At 40.1% G+C, this 23344-nt stretch overlaps 1 protein-coding gene across 1 annotated transcript in view; it reads right to left on the bottom strand.

Moving 5' to 3' along the window:
- The window catches only part of KIAA1549 (KIAA1549 ortholog), a 120993-nt gene that overhangs the window by 45500 nt on the left and 52149 nt on the right, over nt 1–23344 (bottom strand). Inside the window, exons 2-4 of the mRNA XM_044441160.1 lie at nt 6963–9677; nt 5925–6013; nt 1855–2032 (exon numbers count right to left, since the gene is read on the bottom strand). Coding sequence (XP_044297095.1) covers nt 1855–2032; nt 5925–6013; nt 6963–9677 — 2982 coding nt within the window. The remainder of the gene's footprint in view (nt 1–1854; nt 2033–5924; nt 6014–6962; nt 9678–23344) is intronic.

Below are 23344 nucleotides of genomic sequence, written 5' to 3'. Positions count from 1 at the left end.
AGACTTTATCCTGGACTGATCCCCTAGTTCATTCCTGTCTCTTGGGCATCTTTGACCTATTCACTCTAGTCCCTTGGTAAGAGTGTGCTGAGCTCTGATTTATACTTCTGCACCTGTCACTACTGATTCAGTCTTGTGGCTGCCCTGAAGTGCAACCAGATTTCCAAGACCCACATACGAGAACCTAGCCTGGTAGGTCCTGCATTCACCTCATTATGTGACAAACTGGCCGGCACTGTGTGGTCCAACAGTGAGGTTTGCTGGGCCAAAAAGGGACTGATAAACTTCTTGTTAAAGCCACAAAACCAGGGGATTGTCAAGTGTATCGAATGCCCCATATTGCAAGCCACACAGGCCCACGCTGCAGCTGCAACGAGGCAGAGAATTTACAAAGTTACAGAACATCTATAAAAGCTTATAGTTTTAAGAGTAGTGGGGATTGTTTACTGGTGGCAAAGGAAAAAATGTCATTCATTTTACAGATAATGGACAAGGTGGATGCTGATATTTGCCCTTGAACAAACTTGGCAACACTGTACAGAATGAAGAACACACACCTAGAAGCCAGCCCATTTCAAATTGGCTGTTTGCAGTATAGCTAGGTGAAGTTGTAAGAGAAAAAGTACTTAAAATATCTATGGAACATGAGAATGCATTTTGCCTTTTAAAATTTTCATATTTGTGATCCTGTTCATACAGTCTGAAAGCTTAAATCCGGAGTATAGTATCATATTGTCTGTTGCTGCAGTTAAGCACAGGCTAGGTTGGGGGGGTGCGAGCAGAGTTCAGATTTATCTTTTTACTAAAATCATAAAAACTACCATCTAGTTCATCCAGAGGGAACTGAGCTCACTACCTTTTCACACAAAAATCTGCTCCTGATATTCTCCCCAGGGATTTTCATTTCAGCAACCTGATTTGTCAGTCAGTAGGGGACAGACTCTGCCGTTAATTGGTTGTGAGGCAGAGATCCTTGTCAATCCACTGGAAATCATCCAGAGACCTACCAGTAAACTCTGATCTGCCCTCTGCCCACTGTTGGTGTAGGTCAGTGAGTCCCAAAATGGGTGGTACTGCGCCCCTGGGGTGGTGGAAAGATCCAGGGCAGCAGTGATCAGTTGTTTTAAATCTGTAGGAAAGCAAAAACCCTAAAATAAAGAAAAAGGGCACTAAGGTTGCCATCTAAGAGCAAAGGGGGCAGTGGCCTGAAAAAGCTTGGAGACCCCTGGTTTAGGTAGCACAGCCCCACCCCGCAGAACTCTTGCAATACTGGAAAAGAGTTGCATGAGCACCACACACAGCATCAACCCACTGAAAATCCTGCTTGCATTAAGAGAGAAAAAAGGAGCCATTCATTCTCTGCATTGTTGTTCCATGAATCGGCCGTTTAAACAACTTGACTGTGTCATTAATAGTATTATTAATAATAATTTGGTGGACATATCTGGAAGTTGGAGAGTGTTGCCCCAAAAAGGCTTCCATGGAGGCTGCTGCCCATTCATAAACCGATTGCCATGATGGGCATGGCTAGCCACACACACTTATTTCCCCAAATAAAAGAAAATGGACTTGCACAAAATCCTCTTCTGAATCTATATAAAGACAGCACTTCAGCTTTCAAGATCATAGCCTCCCAATTAAATTTTAAATGATAAAAATTAATCTTAAGAAATAAAAGTCAGGAAGAGCAGGTAGTCCAGTGCATTCCACAATGCATGCTGAGACACCCTACAATTCAGTGCTCTCTAAATCACTCAATTAATCAGTCCATCAATCAATCAAGAATGTTCACCATTAAGAACACTTCCTTCTCATAACAATCAAACTATGCAAAGCTGATTTCGTTTAACTTACCAGTCTGCACCTGGAACTGGCGATCTGGAGCAGGGAGAGAAGGCTGCAGTGATGAGATGAGAGGTATCTGAGCACGAAAAAGGCTGCTGTTCACAAGAGCATTGATGACAGCAATTGCCGTGTAAACAAAAGGACCTGAGGTCACCAGAAAAGAGAATCTGGGAGAAAGCTTATAAACCTATTTACAAAGACAAACAAACAGAAAATGCGAGTTTAAACCACCCCAGAAGGAACATGGTTTTCTGCACTGCACAAAGGTTGTTTTGAAAGTGTATCTATTTTGCACTGGTTGTGTATGTGTGCGTTCAGCACAGGGGAGGCTACAAAGGAAGCCTGTGAGTTGTTGGGGTTTTGTCTATTTTGCATAGCTTTGTGTGTTGTAAGCCAAGATAGCCTTGCCTATTCGGCAGTACATAAATAAAACTCTTATTATTATTTTTGCTGCTGTTATTGTTGCTGCTCCTACTGCTGCTAATAATAATAATAATACAGCCTTGGATCAAGACTAAATTAGTTGCAATTATCTCTCCCCACAGTGAAGGGGACATAAGTCACAACTAATTCTGTTATACTTAGTTCAATGGACCTAAGTGTAACTTAATAATATAGGGCTGCAGTGTTTAGCTACTGCAGTAAACCTTCCTCCCAGCTGAGTCTTCCCATGAGCCAAGGTGCCTGTGATACCAGATAAAAGCAGACACCACAATTGTAATAGCACATTAACCATTCATGAGATTACAAAGTTTTAGCTTTTAAATGTGCTTATCCGAAGCCAGGGTGAGCAACCCGCACTGTTTCTGTGGGGGTGCATGTAGTCCCTGAGTCACCCTAGGTACTATATGCAGCCTTTAGGATACACCAGTATTTTTCCCTGAAATCATGAAGTCTAGAATCTTCCTTTCTAACTCCAAAATGCTAATATAACTATTCCTTAAACAATTCATCCTAGGCATACTTAAATAAGTTCCAAGTGCAAATTAATTGTCCTGAAGTTGACATACACTTTATGCACCAGATACATACTATCACATCAAAAATAAACACAAAGCATTTGATATTAGGAAGGCTCTATAAAAGCTTCATAAATGTAAGCGAATGCTTTTAATTTTTTACTTGCTGTCACGGAGTAGCATCACCCTGTTCCATGAGCAAAAGATACATGGTGAGCTCAACTCTCCCCTATCCCAGGTTTCCCTCCAACAAAGGTTTTTTCCCATCTTTGAGTTTCAGGCACCTCCTTTTGGTAGTGTGGAGGCTGCCTATTAGACCCAGAAGCAGAGTCCACAAGAATTCTAATAAGAATGTTTTAATTTTTACCAAAGAAAATATTAGTACAAAAATCAATTATGAAGGAGTATCACACATACAACGTGAACAAAAAAGCAATAAAACAGCCTAAATAAAACAGCCTAACTAGACTTGTCCCTATTTTGTCCAAGTAATATCTAAGCACTCTTGTTTTATTTTGTACAACACTCTTTCAATTCCCCAGTTCCAGCAGCTTCACCTCTTTCTGATCTTCTTTCTCTTAATTTCTGTATATCTTGCCCTCTAATCTGCCTCTTATACATTAACATTCCCTGCTCAAGTCTAACCAATCAGGAGGCCTGTTTCTTGTTCACTTTTTCCTAAGCTTTTCCCCTGACTGGCTAGTAAACCTCTTCCAAACTCTTTTTGTCTCCTATTCCTGCTGTTATCCTGGGTCCCATTTCTAAGCAAAGTTTTGACTTGAGCCCTCTGCAACCCTTTTGTTTCCTGATCAACCTTCCTGACTCCTTATAAAGAAGTCTAATAAAAGTTTGACCTTTTGGCTCAAAGTAATTACACAGAAAAGACTTAACCTCACAGTTCCCAAAACCCTAATTAAATATTGAATTTATTTCAAAGTATACCAAAGCAAAAGGAGTGGGGGGAGGAAAAGACAGTCACTATTTGGCAGTGTATTTCTGAGTTGCTGCAAATAAGCATTCTTCAGACTTCCTCACTCCCTTATCAGTCCACCCCAAAACAAATGAATACCCAAAACCTAAGCGGAAAGCTAAGTAGAATGTTTCAAAGATTAGGAAAGTAATTACTGATGAAGGGTATACATTCAGTGACTTTACTTATCTGCATTCTATGGACATGCCTGACCCCACGTTGCATAATGGCCCTAATATCCAAATGAGCTATTCTAAACTTTTAAGGAACTCTCCGTGGTACTCAATTTTTCAGAATAAAATCTGGAGTGGAATATACAGCCCTGCCAGCATTGGCACTGCCAAACTCCACTGGTAACATCATCTTAATAAAATAAAAAAAACAGCTACATACAACATTTCCCTGGGTGGAACCATGGCAGTACATTTCTAGGAGCAAGTGACAACTGACAAAATGAGTATAACATTATGATGACATCTCCGTTTCTGCACACTCACTCTAAATGTTTGCATATTCATAACGAAACCTCCAAAGCTTGCCCCTCCTTTCACCACCAGACTTTCCAACAAAAAAGGATCACCTTACATAATTTGTACCTCTCACATTGATGCTGAGCCATTAATGTTAAATTGCAACCACATAGTTCAATTTGCTGAGGTGTACTTTGCCACGCTGCTGCATTTAAAAGAACTACCTCCTGCACAACACATCATAAAAATGAGACAGCTGTGAGAAGTAATTCCAGATGCAAAAGGGGAAACAAACCATACAACACACACTGTTTACCTTCACTGTATGTAAACCAGTTTTTGGTGTGGAATTTAACTGTATGTCAAGCTTGTTTGCAGTGAAACGTTTCACACTAGGGAATGCATTTCCAAGATATCCAACAACAATTCATTAGTGTAGGTTATTAAACTGCACAGTGGTTAATTTCAGAGCATAGCAACCTTGGCAGTATTCCATTCTGAGACCTGAATTTCTTTCATGAGGGAGCCGAGAATGCTTTAGATATAAAACACTAGGAAAGGAAGGTGCTCTCAGTCCAAGATGAAACAAGCAAGGAGTGACACCATTCCATCAAAACCCAAGCAGGAGCGACTGCATAGAAATCTATCTTCTTTGCCTTATGAAAAAATATTGCCAAAGGATACATCCAGGCTTAGAAGGATATGTGCATTATTGATAAAAAGAAGCAGAAATGTAATTGCCTGAAGCTCAACTTTAATAGTGAAGAGAACTGAAATGTAAATGAAGAGATATCTCTGTCTAAGCAAATGGTGTAGAAAAGCAAGGATATAAAAAATAATTTGTTCAAGTTTACTTATCAGCATTAGTGACATATTTAGCTATTCTATAGCAAGAATCCGTTCATCTGGGCAGCATCCAATGCTGCTGGCTGCACCTCCGTTGAGTATGTTAAACCAGCAAGAGACCCCACTGGCACAACAGTCCGACAGTTCCTAGAACAATCTCAGAAATGACCTGGAATGCTCATTTCTAGAATGGGACAGATCATTCAACCTCCCTTCACTAATCCCGCTGACCGGTTCCATTCCAGAAACTAGTGCTCCGGCTTTTTTCTGGCTCCTTTAGAAAGTGCTAGCTTCCCATCATACTAGGGATGGGCTCCACTGGCAAACGGCAGGACAAAATACTGCCCCATGCCACAAATGTTAGATACCATTTTGTATTTTCTCCTTGCATTAATCATTGTGATTCCACTGCAACAAATCTCTGACATGAAAGCAACGCAATTCTGAAGTGGTGGTTGAGAGTTGTAACATGTAATGTAGAGCTGCATAATGATCTTTCCTAAGTTATGCTAATACTATTGTTGGCTGAGGTGGGCAGCAGGGAGAGAGATGGATTTAAGGCCTTATTCGGAGACTCACTGGATGAGTTAACAAGGACAGGGCATACTGCCCATTGGGCCAATAAATCACAAACTGCAATTTTACATTGGAAACATAGCAAGATAGTTAAATGGAGGTCAGATGGAATTTCAGATGTGTATTAAAAAGGGAATACATGCAAGTGAGAAACACCTCTCTCTCTCAAGAATCTCAGTGAAGATGCCTCCAATCTACATAATGAATCAAATTATTATGTAACAGTAGTAGTCATAATGCAGATTGTGCTTCACTTACCTCTAGTTCTACCAGTCTTCTAAATTCAGTTCTCAGGATTCCTTTGATGGATTCACTTACATTTTCTAATACAGATTTCCTGGCTAACACTGGAAGTTTGAATAAATGAACAAGCTTTAGTTTAAATCATTCACTCACAGATCTAAATACAGCAATTTAAAACAGCTGAATTGCAAGAGAGCTGAGAGAAAATCCTTAACTGGCAATAGGAGAAAAGAGTTAGAGAACCACAGGGAAATGTAAGTGATGTGACAACAATTCTCACTTTACATTTTGCAGTTAGACGCAGATACCCAAGTACAAAAGGAATGTACCTCTGTTCAAGTTTGAAGGCTGTGCACTTAAGGGTGTGAAATACTCTTGGTTAAAGCCTGGTTATTTCTTGTTCCTGGCTTCCAAGTATCTCAAAATGATGTACAAAATACACATACTTTTAGATTTCAACAAGAGGTATGTACTTTTGTACAAAATGTAAAATAAGACTTGGGACATCAAAATATGGTGCATGGTAGACCATACAACCAACTATGCAGAAGAAAAATCGTTCCCCTAAACTCAGAGGACACCTGAGGAGCAGTATAAGATGTCATCGTGTTTCCAGCTCATTTAATGAGGTGATGCTGGTGTGCTTAAAACATACAGTTACAGTTCTATAACCAAGAAGCCCAGATAGAGGGAGAAACAAGTTAACAATCTGTCTTATACTGAGCCGAACCATCTGCTCAAACCCAGTGTTGTCTCCTCCGACTGCTGTCTTCTCCTCAAGGCAGGGATCCAGAACTGCTTCCAGCTCTGAAGAGTGTCTCCAAAATGGAATTTCTTCCTGCGCTACTTTCAAACTACTTGTGTCATTCCCATTCTAAACTTGAATGGCTAGAGAATTCAACTAAGGTTAAGCACTACAAATATTTTAAAGAAATAACAAATAGCGCCCTTAGGGCTTTGGGAGAAATTGCCCCTAACTAATCAGGACCCTTTAACATTTTCCTTTTGTACCACTGTACACAAGCATGAGAATAAATAAGAAAAAAGTCTTACCAGCTGTCACTAGATATTTGTCAGGGACTGTGATGTCGCAAACATAGGGCTGTCTAGTTGTAGTTGTTGGAACTGTTGCCATTGTAACTTGTGGAGTAGTGACCGATACAGAAGTCACAGTAGATGCAGAAGAACTTGGTGTACTGCTGGTAGTTGTAGAAAGGCCTATTTTATTACTGGAAGTGGTGGTAGTAGAGATTGTCATGCTGGTAAACTCAGTTATATTAGCTCTTGTTGGAATGCCAGATACATTTGAAGTATTCACAGATGATGGCTTTATTGTAGGGACATAGGATGACAAGGTATCCACCAATTCAGTATGGGAAACTTTTATACTACTCAGTTCTGTGGCCAATGGTGGCATAGAGGAGGTGGCTGTTAAAAAAAATGTGCTAGGAGCTGCCTCGTAGGAGGAAACCAAACTGTGTTTCGCAGTAGCAACAGTCTCCTCAACAGTAGTAGTTGAGAAAAGGGTTGAAGATGGTAAGTTGGGTGTTCGCTGCAAGGAGCTGAACCATGAAGTCACATGTGTTTCATCCCCTAAGCTATTGCTGGTGAAAACTGTTTCTAAAACACTAGTGGGGAGAACCTGTGTAGGGATACTTGCACCAATGCCTAAGGATGATGATTCAAACTGAGAGGTAGCTTCTGTGAAAGCTGAGGTAAAATAAAATTCAGATGTCATTGTTAAGATTGATGTTGGTTCCAGGTATACAGAAGAGTTCATATAGAAATTTGATGATGGCACTGTGGTAGAACTATGTGCGACTGGAAAAGAAGATGAATTCAAATTGAAAAATGAAGTTTGCCATGAAGACAACTGAGAAGCCTCAATGCTTGTGATGTCAACATCTGGGCGCTCCGCTGAACCCCAGGTAGAAGAATTGTCGAAAAGCACAGATGGCAGAAGGAATGTGGGTGAAACATGAGGTAAAAATGTTGATAAATCACTTGGCAATATCAAGAAAGATGTGGTTTTATCAGATGATAAATGGGACAAAACATTTGGCTCAGAGGGAAAGGGGGTTAATGAAAGGCTGGATGGAATGTCTGATCTAGTTACAGCATATTCTTGTGTGGGGAATCCCTCAAGGGTTTTACCAAGGATATATGTAGATTCTGAGGATATATATTCAGGTGTTTCCAGCAGACCTGAATTTCTGATTGTCATGTATGGTGTGCTCACATTTCCTACGAAGACAAACTCAGAGGAAGCTGTGGCAACATCAGATTGTGGTTCTTCCATAATGCTAGACATCGATGCAGCCATTTCAGTCACAGAGTAGAGGTAACTGTGTTCTAATGGTATCACCTCAGAAGACTGTTCATAAGAAGAGAAAACTGGTGTAAATATTGTGTTTTTAAGGCTGATTTCCACAGCATTTGACTTGGAGTCTTCTGTAAACCTTGAAGAGAAGGAAACAACAAGTCTAGAGGGGAAGGTAGTATCAAAGACTTCAGGAGGAGACTCCTGCATATCATAGAGCTCATTAACTACTGATGTAAGTGGACTAACACCTTTTACTTCAGTGGCCACAAATGATAGTGTGTCGATGTAATCACCCGAGCCCACCTCATTTTCTGATGGCTGCAATGAAAACACTGGCTCTGAGGAAGCTGAGGAGAAGTCACAGTATGAACATGAAGCATATGGTCTAGTGAAAGGCACTGGGCTCATGGAGTCACGGAAGAACTCAACTTGAGTTGGTATTTTTGAACTTTCGTGCAAAATTGATCCTGTACTTCTGGAGAATTTATGAGAAAACTCATGTGTAAACAATTCTTCATTAAAAAGACTACCAGAGGCAGTCATAAATGTAGCTGAGGGAGTGGAGGGAACAACAAAAGGAAGATGAGTCGAAAACACAGCTGTCCCTGTGTTGGTTAACAAAACAGGAATTTCCTCAAAAATGCTCAGAACAGAAAAGCTTTCCAGGCTGAGAGTTCCTGCTATGCTACTATTAATACTATAGTGGGGTTCAGTGTATGTATCAGTATTTGTTAAAATGTCTGTCATAATTTGCATATCCTCATTCAGCTGTTTCGTAAACACGGGTGACTCTTCCACAGTAGTATCAAAAAGCACAGATGTTGAAAACAGTGCATGGAACGGTGAATTCTCCCTTCCTTTTCCAGCTGTTGCATCCACCACCTCAGACACAACAGATGTTAAGTAAGTCAGGGGCATGAGCAGGTCTCTGCTTGGAGTCAGAGTTACACCTATCACATCAAAAGGCTTCAAATATGGGAGAGGAACAGAGACAGCCCTTTGCAATGTCGTTTGCAGCATTTCAAGTGGTGAGGAGAGAGCGGGTAATGAAGGAGCTAACGATACAGTCTGTAATGTTTCTTTTGTTGGCTTCACTGGAAAGGAACCCAAATGATAGTCCTCTGTAAAAGACTTTAATGAAGGAGTCTGTTGTGCATTAGGAAATGAGCTCATAAATCTATCATCACTCAAGACTGCCTCGTTGCTTATTACTGAAATAACCAATGTGGGTATGTTTTGTCCTATTGAGACTCTGCTTGATCCTTCTTGGTCCAATGAGGTCATCTCAGAAGGATTGGTAACAGGTGATGACAAGCTCTCGGGATACACATGAGTTGCCGTGAGGTCCATTGCGCTTTGTGTTAAGGCCTTCTGTGTCACGCTGTCCACAGTGTACTGACTCGGCAAAAGAGAGGAAATATTCTGCTGCTCCAAATATGTGTCATCTATGATTTAAAAAGGGAAAAGTAAGTTAATCATGATGTTAAATAAAATGGTTATTAACACCATGAAATGTCAAATTTTACAATGATTTGCGGATCTTGCATTGATAGGCTGAGTCTGCCTCATCACGTATCAATAAGACTAAACTGGAAAGTGAATGTCAACATTCAATGTGCAAAAATTTCTACTTTATAGGGAATACATATGTCATAAATGTATTTTCCAGGAGCAGAACCTGGTACCCTCTGCATGTTTTGCACTAGAGCTCCCAACACTCCTGACAAGTAGCCATGTTGGCTGGGCCTTACAGTCCTACACAGTAATATACTTTCTTCATTTCAGCTGTATAATTTAAGGTAGGAAGAGTCATTTTCTTGCTGCTATTGTTAAAACTGTTGGAAGTCTGACATCTCTCCTGATTATAATGTAAATCAGCAAAAGATGTACCAAAAGATCCTGGCCTACCCACAGCATATACTCAGTTAACCCCAAGTGAAGAAGAGGACAAACAAGCCAGAAAGAGCCCTGCAATAACTGTGGATGTTCTAGAACATTCCCTACAATCTTCTCCACATGCAGCAGATTCCTTAGCAAACAGGTCTGTACAAAAAAATGACTAAAGGTAAAAACATTTAAGAAAACAACTGACCTAAGGGCAAAATTGATACACATTAGTAAAAACGTACTATGTAAAATAATTTTTACTGAATTTTTCTTCCACTGGGGAAGAAAAAGTTGCCTTATCCACAAGAAAACTGTTGAATACTGGACCTATACTTAATAAGAATAATTTTTAAGTATCTTTATACCTTGTGGCTGTTTCATAAAACCACCTCAGAAAAATGTTTTGCATTGATATTGGTGGAGGGCATTTTGAATTTCCTTAACAGACTTTGCTATGGTCCGAGTTCAAATACTACTCAATAATCATTTATCCAAAGACCAAAGCAAAGCAAAGGCTGGAGGGCACATTTGCAAGAACACCTAATCTTAATACAAAGCTTGCCTCAGCACGCAAGAAATACATAAAAGGCCAACCCATAGATCTAGGAAAATAAAACGCAACGATGCTGTAAATGCTCGACTGCAGTAAACAATTGCACATCATACTTTAAAGCTGTCACTGGGAACATTTATGCTTCTTGGCATTTAGCTGCATTTGATGTCATGCAAAAAAACCATGTGCAACAGAAATATAAGCACAACTTCAGCTAGGGTTTCAAATATTACTTCCAAAAATTAACCACAAACTTGATTATCTTGACAATTATGTTATTTTTAAAGGGAAAAAATGAAACCCATTTTCCTTAATACATTACTTTAAGCACCCTAAAGCACAAATAGTCCATTGTCTGCTTTTGATAACAATTTAAGCTACAGACCAAAAGCAGATATTGGAAGCTTGAGGAAATATAGGCAACATTATTCCAAAGTAACACCTTATACTTTTTCTCAATGTATCAGTGAATGGTACCCATTCATTCTGGTGAGAAAAGAACTGATCACCGGGTATGGAAGGAGCTAAAATTACCCCAGCCTTGGCACAACTATCAATGCCTGCTCCAGTCATGGCTATATCCTGACTGTTTCTTTGCCACTCTTGAATGGTGTTTCTAAACATGATATGATATCTGTATATAACAGCACTTGAGGGAACCCAAATTTGGAGAAGTACAAAAACTCTTTTGGACTCTTCCGTCCTCACACCCAATGAGGGGAAGGTCCAACTACCAGTCTGTAAAGAAACCTGATATATGTTATATGACTGTTACTTACTTTCAGGCTGTGGACTAACCTTGCCCACCCAGGCTGGCCACTGGACCCTCACGGATAGGGAATCACATAAAAGTACTTTCTACTCCAGTTAATTTTTTCATAAGGTTTAGAACAGATAGCAGGAAATACTTCTTCACTCTATTTATAGTGTAAATTATGGAATTCACAACCATGGAAGTGTTGATGGTTACCAATTTAAAAGGGGATGCACAGAGCCATGGAGAAGGAAGAGGCTATCAGTGGCTAGTAGCCTTGCTGGCCATGTGTTACCTCTTTTACAAGAGTCAGCATGCCTTCTCACACCAGTTGGTGAGGAGCTTGGGCAGGAGGAGGTCTCATACCCATCCTGGTTGAGGGATCCTGTAGGCAGCTGGTATGCCACCATATATACAGAGTGCTGGAGGTCCAGCATGGCTCTTCTTATGTTCTTATGATCTTTGGTGTGATTGTTTTTCAGTATTGACTTATAATTTATTGACCCTGACTTGGTCTCCAGTTCCAACTTCTACCTTCCTCTCTTATTTCATCTCCTGATACCCATCATAGCTCCTGATGCCCAGCAACAGTGCTGTAAAACTTTCTTTCAGTCAACATACCTAATTAATATAGGACTTTCCCCAATAGCCTAGTAACCTAGTTATTTACAGGGAACCCTTTCACTGACACAGTTCCTTAACCACTGTGACAAAGAATGAGCTGCAAACATCATCCAACAACCCACTGGATGAGATTCAAAACTTTCAAGTCAACTTAGCTTAGTTGCCAATTGTCATGCCTTTCTAGGTTTCAAATTGTAGAAGTGCACACAATAAAAAATGTTTTCCAAATCTAGTTTTAAAGAGTCTTTTTGAATGCAACTCTACGTACATTTTGCCAGGGAGCAAGCCAACAATTCTATATGCACTTACCTGGGAGTAAGAACAGTGAAAACAAAAACAGTGAAATTTTTACAATGATTCTTTCATAAAACCTAGTTACCATAAATCTCATTTCAAAGCCCTCATGAGCAGGCCCAATCTTCTCCAGCTGTGCACTTATGTGTATAAACATAATTCATGAACAGAGTAACCACAGGTATTGTCAGCAGCAATTTCTAGGACTGTGACAGCATATTTTCCAACTCCACAAATCAAAGGAAAAGATTTACATGGCCCCAGAATACATTATTCACAGAATAGTTTTCTTTTTTGGGTTTACACAAGTAATCCTGATCTTTCCTAAGTACACGTTTCAGTGGCTAAATGTGGCATGTGATATCACCACCAAAGCATGCATTCAAAAAAGACAGGTTCCCCTAAGAGTAAAGGTAAAGGTTCCCCCTTGACGTTATGTCCAGTCATGCCTGACTCTAGGGGGCGGTGCTCATCTCGTTTCCCAGCCAAGGGAGCCAGCGTTTGTCCGCAGACAGTCTCCGTGGTCATGTGGCCGGCATGACTAAACACCAAAGTGCACAGAACGCTGTTACCTGCCCACCGAAATGGTACCTTTTTATCTACTTGCATTTGCATGCTTTCAAACTGCAAGGTTGGCAGGAGCTTGGACAGAGCAACGGGAACTCACCCCGTTGTGTAGATTTGAACCAGCAACCTTTCGATCAACCAGCCCAGCAGCGCAGCGGTTTAAACCACTGTGCCACCTGCAGTCCCCAGTATATCTATATAAATCAGATCTTGGTGTACCTATTTTTTTATTGTCAAAATGTTATGACCTATCTCTACCAAAATTTATGGATGGACAGCAGTTTTTCAGCAGTTTTAGTCCAAGTTGCTCTCAGTAGAACCTCACTTTCAGAACTGATGCTACTGGGCCACTCAAGTAGTCACTGGAGGTAGAACCCTTTGACTTCCTCATTTTGGGCTGCAGAACACTCAGGCTAGAATACCATACTACAGAGTTCACCATTAACTTTTCATTCATTCTTCTTTCCAAACTACCTAAGCACAAACTACATCCCTTCCAAAATGTGAGAACAGCAATTACAAAGAAAAGCAAACAATCTTCTGCAAGCTTAATGATGCCTTTTGGATTGCATCCTAAGCCCAGTTCAAGTGCAAAGGAACAACCTTAGTTTAATAATATGAGCATGATCAAACATGAAGCTCAGAATTATATGTTGCACTTCTCTCCATCATCAAAAGGTTCTTCTTGAGACCTAGTAACAATTTCTTGTGACATCTGCATTTGAGATGTAGTTTGAACAAATTACACATGTGGCATCTGAAGTTTGTTCAAACTATTGTTACATTAGCAAACCAGGATGTTAAATGATTTTATTGATTCTGGCTTTGAACAAGATGTAGAACAAGCCACATTTCTGCAAGTTTAAAAATCAAGGGGGACAACACTTAGTCCTAAATCTGTGGCAGAGAATTGTAATCTCCTTGCACATGCATTGCAGGACAAGCCTGATTAGTCTTCCTGTAGCGCTAACCATATTTTAGCATTAAGTATAAGCTGGAGCTATATTTTGCCTGCAAGGGTCAAAGTGGAATATATTTGAAACTGTAGATGTTCCGCTGTTATCACTAAAATTGAGAAGTAAACTAAGCTTAAGGTATTACATAGCGTTTCAAGTAAGGTAAAAAAGGTAGGCTATAAATGGAAAAAACAAGCCAGAAGAAAAGCTAAATGCACTTCAGCATGCTCTTTTGGATCACACATCCCATGGACAGAGTCCATTTTATTGTTTCTTAAGAATATAATTGAATTTGTATTTTTAAATGCATACAGCTTGTTTTAAAAGGTCATGACATTTGCATCTAGTTTTAGTCAGTCTGTCAGATTCCCTTGTTCCCTTTTGAAAGTATGTTCAAATGTGACATGCAAACGAAGACACTTTTCTTTTTTCTTATTGTTTTACAGGAAAAAAAGCATTTGCCTGGAGCATAAGTTTCGGATTTGGCCTAATATATTAAAGTCAAATATAAGCTTGATCACTGCTGTCAGAGTGTCCTACTAGAAACAGTCTATCCACATACATTTCTCATCTCATGCTTCAACACCCTGGGCTTGCATAAGTAAGCTGTACTCTTGACTCTTATCAGAATTTGTATTCACACATTCAGAACAGCCAGAATCCAGTATTTCCCTTTCCTTCATACAGAAACTGCCTCCAAAGAAAAAAGCACTGTTTGTATTTCTTTTTTTTTACAAAACAAAACCTCATTCAGAGATCATTGTTCACATGGTCAGGTGGGCATGCAATTGTTTCTACAATGGGATAGTTTGGACAGCGTATGGCAAATTAAAACTTGGGGAAAGTGGAACACTCTATCCCATCTGACCAGCCTTTCTATGAAATAAGGAATAATGGGAAAGTAACTGGGAATGGATTTGCATTCTTGTCCACAAAAACAGCGATTGCCTAATGAGGCTGGAGCTAAGAGACGCTTCGAGCGAAGAGCATTAAAGAGGTTGCACTCTTCCTCTTGTTAGCCTTGGGGAGCATGTTCATTTTATGACAGATGGCAATTAGGCATGTGAAATATAATAGCTTCTTATTCAGCCCAGAGATGAGAAAGGGATGGACTGGGTATCATGTGAATGCTTTCAACTGCACCTCTTCTCTGATGCTTTCAGAATGGGTCGCTTTTACGGGTGGCAGCCTATCCTTTACACTGTGTTGCTTCTACCATCCCCAGAATGACCTTGGGGTTTAGGGTTTCCTACAGCACCATTTCAATTATTTACCTGGCATGAAATAAGAGCTTTGCTATATTGGAAAATTATTCTCCTTCATCAAACACAGAGCAGCGACCCTTCCTTGACTTTGCCTGATTAGTATAACTTAAATGATCAGAAAGTTCTGGAAAAGATTAAATTCATTCATTTTCTGTTCCTACAAGCTACATTGCTGAAGAATGAAACCAATGGTACATTAAGTTATTTGAATCTGAAGACATGGGGCATTCTTGAAGGACAAGGTTTGATTCCAGTTATTAAGCACCAACACAAGCAGGTTCATAATACTGTTTACTTTGAGAGAAAGCAATTTTCCCAGGCAGAAGCCTCTCCCTTAATCTGCTACCCAACTGAAGATTTGTTTTTGCTTTTGAACTGGCAGTATTGTTCTCTTGAATTTCACACTGGGAGCTAGTATGTTATTTTTTTGTCCTGGATATGAAATATGCTGCACAGAAAAACTACCCTGTAAAGTAGGCCATTACTATTAACTAGTAGCAAAGGTCTGAGGTTGAGAGAAAGTCAGTGTGGTGTAGTGGTTAAGAGTGTGGGATTGGGACTAAGGAGCAATGCGTTTTGGTCCCTACTCAGTCATGGTGCCCACTGGGTAATTCAGGACAGCCACAGCCTCTCAGCCCAATCTACCTCACAGGGTTGTTGTGAGAATAAGCTTGAGAGGAGGAGAATTATGTAAGCCACCTTAAGTTTCTTGAAAGGAAAAAAGGTGTGTGTGTGTGCGTGAAGACCAAACAGAAAACCAAGTAAATTCATGGACAACGTAAGCTTTTGAACAAGAAATTTCCCAGGGTTCAGCTCATCCTACCAGATGCTTTGACTATTCCAGAACAACCCTCTCACATTTCATGCGGAAAAAGCCCCAGTATGCTAACCTGCTTAAGACAGGTTGCTTTTAAGCCATTAACAAGGCTAGAGGAACCTCACACATCTATTTAACATTAATGCTTCAACACTACTGAATCTGAATCTCTTGCAACAGTCCAATAAACACATCCATTAAAAGAGGATGATGAATGGTGGAAAAGCAGGTAATTTGGCACTCCTGCCATAATATGTCCCAGACTATTAATTTTAAAATTTTTACACATTCATGTCATGTGGTTACTCTTAATAGACATTCTACACTAAAAGGTTTCCATCAACATGGAAAAATATCTTCGAAATTCTGTTCATCTATTAATTGCCAAAAATGGGGGGGGCAGGGGAGGAAAATTTAGTAGAATTGTTTTAAGTTCCTGATGGGGCTATTTATTCCATCTCTATTGCAATCTGAACTGTCTTTACTTATAAAGCAAAATCAGATGTGTGAAGAAGGAAAAGCAAAAAAGGAAAAACTAATTCACAAATCACCCTACCCACTCCTTTCTTTTATGCCCCTCGTTATAGAGAAAATTATTCTGCATTTTTCACCATAACGTATTTATTCACAAGACATAGCTCCCTCTGCCACCAAAAGTATTTATGTCACTCTAGGAGAATAAGAATAAGATAAGAATTGGATAAGAGAACCAGGTTCAAAATCTGCATGAGACATAGAAGCTCCAGGAAGTCAGAGCACAAACCAGAACCAAAGGAGATACCAGACTAAGCGCTGGGGAATTTGCCACAGATATGCCAAAGGCAAGTATAGCAGCCGGAACAATGTTCTTACGGCAAGATGATCATGATGTCCACCTTAGGTAAGGAGTAGCTTTTTATTAGTTATAACACTTATATGCCACTTAAATTAATGACAATTCTAAGGGGTTTACATGAAAACGAACTATTTGAAAGCAAGAAAGTATGGATCAAATGTATCTTCCCCAACCTAACATCTTCCAGACATTTTGGATTATAACTCCCATTCTCCAAGCTCATTTGTCATCCTGGTTGAGGCTGATAGAAGCTGTAGTCCAACAAAGTTGGAAGGTGCAAGGTTACAGAAGACTGGCTTAAAAAGAAACTATTTATTTAAAATTAACCTGGAGCTAGCTGAAAAGCTTTGTGCTATACACCAAAATGATAAATTTTAAAAAGCATTTTGCAAAGGTCAGTTCAAGATGGCCCTTTTCATCCTTTTATCAGTTATCAGGGCAAAGAGGTACACAGAGCACTCATCAAGTTCAGAGATGATACATGAACAAGAAGAATCACAAGTACTTTAAAATACTACAAGAAACCTGCAATTAAGAATAGGCTTCTTGTTCAGATCAATATATAAAATTCAGTCCTCCTCACTGCTCTGCCACAGTGCTTCTGATCATTGTTATAAAAAGAAACCTGACATAGGTTACATTTTTCCTGGCTTGGAGGTACATGCATTAGGAGAAGCTTTGACAACTTAATTTAACCGTCTCCTTCATCTTTCCCTCAGGTTCTTATTTCTCATCATAGTAACATCTATCCTTCATCAGCAAGTCTGTGATCACTCTGCACATCCATCACTTCCTTAGAGGCCTCTTCTCACCCAGGCTACCCCCCCCCATTCATCCCCAGAGTCCTGGAGGTGAGATGTTTACCTGTTCGAGCCTCAGGGGATCATCTATGCATCACCAAAAGAGGGGAGCACAGATCTGCATAAAACTTGCCTGCATTCATTTACTGGTCTGCATGAAAATTTAGAAATAAATGAAAATATGGCATCTCTTATCAGTACCAGCTCTGAGGTTTTTAAAGTCACGCATGTGGTACACCCTCAGTGGGGCCCCCTCCTCTGGGAGTCCACAGTCTCACTTCACAGATTGCTCTTGCTCCAACTTCTCTTTCACAATATTGCTACCACTTGCTAATCTGACAGGTAGAGAGCCAGTGAGCAAGTAGACACTGGCAGCTGCTGCTGCTCCTCCTCAGCAGCACCATTGTTTTGGCTACAGAGGCTGGTGAACAAACTGGTTGCAATGGAGAAGAGCGGGAGCAACTCCAAGGGGCCTTGCACTAAGCCGTGGTCCTCAGGAGGTGCCTGACCACATTTAGTTTGACACTGGCCCTGCTTCTCACTGCAGAGAGGAAGGACTGGGACCAGGTGATCTGTGTGTTTGCTGAGTCTTTTTCTAGGTGCTAAGTGCCGATGGCCAACGTCAGGGTCCATGGCTCCCTTCTTCTGGTTCTTTTATCTTTAACCTGACTTGGACTGAACAGTCCTTCAAACGGAGGATCCTTCCAAAACAAGTATGCCCTGATGGCCTTCCAAACAGAGGACTGTCCTCTGTAACATAGCAGAGCTATGCCACATTTGGATTCCATAGCTGAATGCTGAACAAGCAAGGCCCTCCATTCTTTCCTGCTCCAGAGCAGGAAAGGATAGCAGGGAAAGTCCTGCCCCTTTAAATCTGCTGGTCACCCCTGCTGGTTACCAGTGACATACTTCCCATAGCAAGCAAAGATTTGGAAGCCTGGGTCTCACCATCTCTGGAGTTTGTGCAAAGGCTGAAGCTGCTGAAACAAGCTCCTTTCTCTTTACTCACCAAGGTGCATTCTAATATTGGAAACTACTTCAAGCAGGGAAATGTTCATGACCTCACAGAAGCTGAGCCCTATCTGTGCCCAAGATTATGCACCCATAAGTATGTCACCATGCAAATCAGTTACTGGACCGTGTTGGGTAAATCAGCCCAGCTCCATGACCAGTTCCCATAATGACACTCATATGTTCCACTACAGTAATTTAGATGGGTAGCCATTGTTCCCTTACCAGTTTATTTGATGTTGCACGTGATATGGCACATTTTCGGGGAAATATGAAAGCCTAGACCTATATGATCCTACCCAGGCTTTGATGTTGATCCTGGAGGCCCAGCCCTCAGCCCTGGTGTTGGCAGGGTTTTGATTGGTGGATACTAGAAAGGGGTCCTTCTTAGTAGAAGCCCCACAACTGCAGAAAATTCCCTGCAAGAAATCCACTTACCACCCGTTTTTAGACATACTATACACACCCTCCTATTTCAGAAGGTTTCTTATAACCAACCAGCTTATTATACTGGAGTTTTGTTTTAAACAGCAATTGCTCTTAACATACTGTTTGTGTTTTGTTTAATTATTATTTTCTATTCCACAGATATTATTTTGTCTGTATTTTAAGCTGCTTTGTGTCAAGGGTCTTTCCTTGAAAGGCAAAGCATAAATACCTAAATAAAAAGAAGAAGGGTGGAGAAACCTTTTTCCTGCTAAGGGCAGGATTCTTCAGGAGTAATCTACTGGAAACTACATGCCAGCAGCTGACAGAGCCACCTTCATTCTCTCGTCCTCCCTGGTCAACTGTTGGAGAAGGCCAGCTCGCTCTTGCTTGAGGTCTGAATTGGTTGCCTACAAAGAGTTTTTGAAATTAGACTGAGGCAGCCCCAGGCCTGGAGGCTGTCCACCTGAAGTAAAGTATGACATGCTGGAAGCACTTTCTGGGGCATCCATTTTAAAACTGTGTTCAGAGGAACCAGGAAAACATGTTCCCAAGTGACCACTGGCAATGGCAGTCAAGCTAACAGAAGACTGCTTGTTCTTCATCGCTATCTTCCCCTGCATCATGCATCAGTAGTGAAATATTGAATCCAATGCTGAACGTGTTCTTGTAGCAGACACATAACACCACACACACCCTAAAATGTGGCCCAGGAATCTCTGTCACACAAGGAGCCTCCAAGGCCGAAGTACAGATATCCGTAAACAGACAATTCACTGTAGGCATGGTTGCCTCAGGGTAGGATGGTAAAGAACAAATGGTTAAAGGAGGATGCACTCAAGATTAAAAGTGATCAATGGACTGGAAGGCACGGGCAACATTAAATCCAACATATAGCCAGTCAGCTTGAGGCATGTTTGATTTTCCACCTCCTGTTGTCTTAATTCCTCTGTATGTTATGCCCTTGATCTTATGTAGGGGGCTTCTTCACCGGAATCGATCTTCAGATTGAGTCCCTATGCAAATCTGTTTCAAAGCACTGAAGGCAGGTCCTTCAGTCTGAATTTCATCTGCTGCTCCATATTTGTAAGCACTAAATTACTTTAAGTTGCCAAGGGAAAACAAATCCAATTTTTTAATTCAATGAACAGCACTATCTGTGATTGTTTGCAGTAAAATGTGAGCATGTTTTATGAGAGCATAGAGGAGACAAAAAGATTAAGAAAACTAAATCTAAATATTAGTGCTACAACAGAACAATATTAGTTATCATTAACAAAATAAGTTTATCAACTTAAGAAGAATGTTCATAATTACAAAAGATCCATGTAAGCTTCATACCGCTCCCACAGCTACTTCAAATTTATAAGGCTTAAAAGTATTTCTCTTTAGGAAGTTCTACAAAAATAATAGTGATCAAAGCTATAAGTTACTTATTTAAAGTTTTTATATGCCGTCCAATACTAGACTCTCTGAACGGCTTACAAAAAACAAAACAACAACATACCAACAAACAAAACACTGCATCAAACCACTAATGATAAAATCAAAGATAAAACCAATTCACCTCTTTTTGGGAAAATAAATAGGTTTTCCCAAATTAAATAGTTTTTTGCCTGACACTGAAAAGAATAAAGTGATGGCACCAGGTGAACCTCCCTGGGAACCATGTTCCAAAGTCCAGGCACCACTGCCGAAAAGGCCCTCCTCCGGGTAATTACCCTCCTAATTTCCTTCAAAGAGGACTCCTGAAGAAGGACCTCTGCCTCAGAGCTCAAGAGGTAGGCAGGCACATAGGGAAGAAGGTGTTCCTCCAGGACCCAAGCTGTTTAGGACTTTATAGGTCATTACCAGCACCTTAAATTGGGCCCACACCTCAATTGGCAGCCAGTGTAGACGATATAGGACCAGCGTGATACGGAAGTATCTTGCAGTTCCCATCAATAACCTGGCAGCTCTATTCTGGACCAAATGAAGAATCTGGACCATCTTCAAGGGCAGTTCCACATTTATTTGCAAGTAATTCCTACTATTATGAACTCTGAGCTTCCTTAGGGGTTATCTTAAAAGAAAGGCAAAACAGAAAATTTCACAGAATAAGTAAAAAAATGCTCCATTTCAAAAAGAAAAAAAAACTTTGAGGAATATAATGGAGTCTAACCACAAAAACATACACCACAATAAAAGATTTGTTGATGTTTTTACCATAACAGTGTAAGCTGATACAAAAAATCAAAGAGACAGAGGAGAAGGAAGAAGAATGCCTTGCTTTTCTTTACATTTAAAATTTTAAAATATTTTAGGCAAATATAGAGTTAATTCAGATGTAAGTTTTTAACATGTAATAGTTAATTATGATGATGACAGAGGTCCTGCAATCCCCACTACTTGTTCAGTAAATACACAATTAAAGGAAGCGTAAGATACAGCTTCCTACTGTCTCTCCCTTTGCTTTCCGATTAGGTAGAATTGGCCAGGTAAAATGATTATTTATTTAGCACCATCAGTGCACACTGAATTTTTAAAAACCACAAACAAAGCCATGCCCAATAGGTAATGACCGAAGGAGCTGGCTAAGCGGAGAAGATGAAGGGGCCCGAAAGCAGTTGACAAATATCTCAAGGGCTGTCACAGAGAAGTTGCCACAGACTTGTCTTCAGTTGCCCCAGAGGACAGGTCTAGTCCCAACAGATGAAAAATAAAATGAAAAAGATTTCAGTTAAATCTTAGGACAGATGCTCAATCTTTCTATTCCCATCCTTAAAAGAGCTTAAAATGACTTGAGGCACACTAGTCACAAAATGAGAGCAGATCCATTCAGATGGTGGCAAATGGAAGTGCAGTTTGACATTATCCACTGGCAAATACTGCAATACTTTTGCGTTGATTCCTAATCCTGCTTTGGAAATGGCAAAATTCTTTGCCAGAGCTATTTCCTTGCAACAGGGAGTTCCATAGTACAGTTTTCCTCAGGTGCACTACAGACTAACTCTGCAAGTATCTTAAATCAGTCTCCGCTTTTCAGGCAGGTCCAAAGGCTCTAAGCAGAGATGGCTTTTTATTTCAGTTTTTCTCCTCTACCCTGCACCACATATGCCTCTCAAAGTATTCTTATTCCTGTCATTATGCCTCCCTTCACTGCCATTTTCTTTCATTCTGCTGTCCTGGTACCTTTACACTTCCTCGCATAACAGCTTCCTTCCTTATCTCTTTTCCCTTTATCCTGGTGTTTACAATAATTATTAAAAATAGTCTTTCTGTCTAGCCAACACCCACTGCAATATCTATGATTTGTGCATGGTGGTCAAGCAAAGAAGCCCTGGGGAGCCTGAAGCACTGAAATCCACTGGTAGGTTCCAGCCCTGTTTTGGAAATGCTGCTTTAGGAGGAACTTTTTAATTGTAATGGCTATTCAATGGGCAACAGAAAGCCTCTGGAGATCGTAGGGTTTTCTTCCAAGCAGATGTAATTGTACCACATATTGCAGACTTTGCACTGAGCAAGAGGTTGAGCTAAATAACCTGTGGCATCCAACAGAATTCTAAAATTCTACAATTCTATCAAAAGACAAGTCCCTGTCCAAAAGAAGCTTCCAGTCTAAACTTAAGATTATTGCTGGTGGTGGTGGCAGTAGCAAGGACAACAAAAGAAAGAGAAAATGTAATAGGAAAGACAAGAAGTAATTAATAAAATGAAAATTAAGATGTTTTTCTTGCATATAGTTTTCAAATATTTCCAAACCACAGTATATTTTATGACATCTTTAAAAAATTAATGCAGATGAAAGTTTTGTCTGCATTTCTCACAATGGTAGCCTGAGACTGCCTGCATGGATGGTTACCTGAACTTTTATCAATACTTAGATGACCATGATAATATACTATCTTATATTATACCATCTTAGAGATAGTTTTGAAACAATATTGACTCAATGGGTATTTCAATTAAGTAGTCAATGCAACTGATTACAACATTGCCCTTAAGCAGCCAAGTCCTTCCATTCTGCCAAAGCCCTCTGAAAAAATATTCAGAAAAATGCCTCATATATCCAGTTCTCCAATATGCTTTTAAATCATCTATAATTTACCAAGATTCAAAGGGCATAACTATACTTGGTCATTAATATTTAGTTGTGGAGAAATCTGTCAGGTAAAGTGTTGTACCATTAAGCAGACTCAGTGAAGAGAAGTACCCTATATGAAATACGTAATCAACTTTGATCAAAACCTTGTGATCACCCAAATATACTGTTCATCCATGTAATTCCATGTGAATTTATTTAGCCCTGTATAAACAGTATTTCCAATTAATTATGCACTTTTC

This window comes from Varanus komodoensis, unplaced genomic scaffold, assembly GCF_004798865.1.
Source record: "Varanus komodoensis strain SLA01 unplaced genomic scaffold, ASM479886v1 scaffold39, whole genome shotgun sequence".
NCBI lineage: Eukaryota > Metazoa > Chordata > Lepidosauria > Squamata > Varanidae > Varanus > Varanus komodoensis.
Note: the sequence above shows the minus strand (reverse complement) of the source record. Positions and strands in the feature narration are given on the sequence as shown.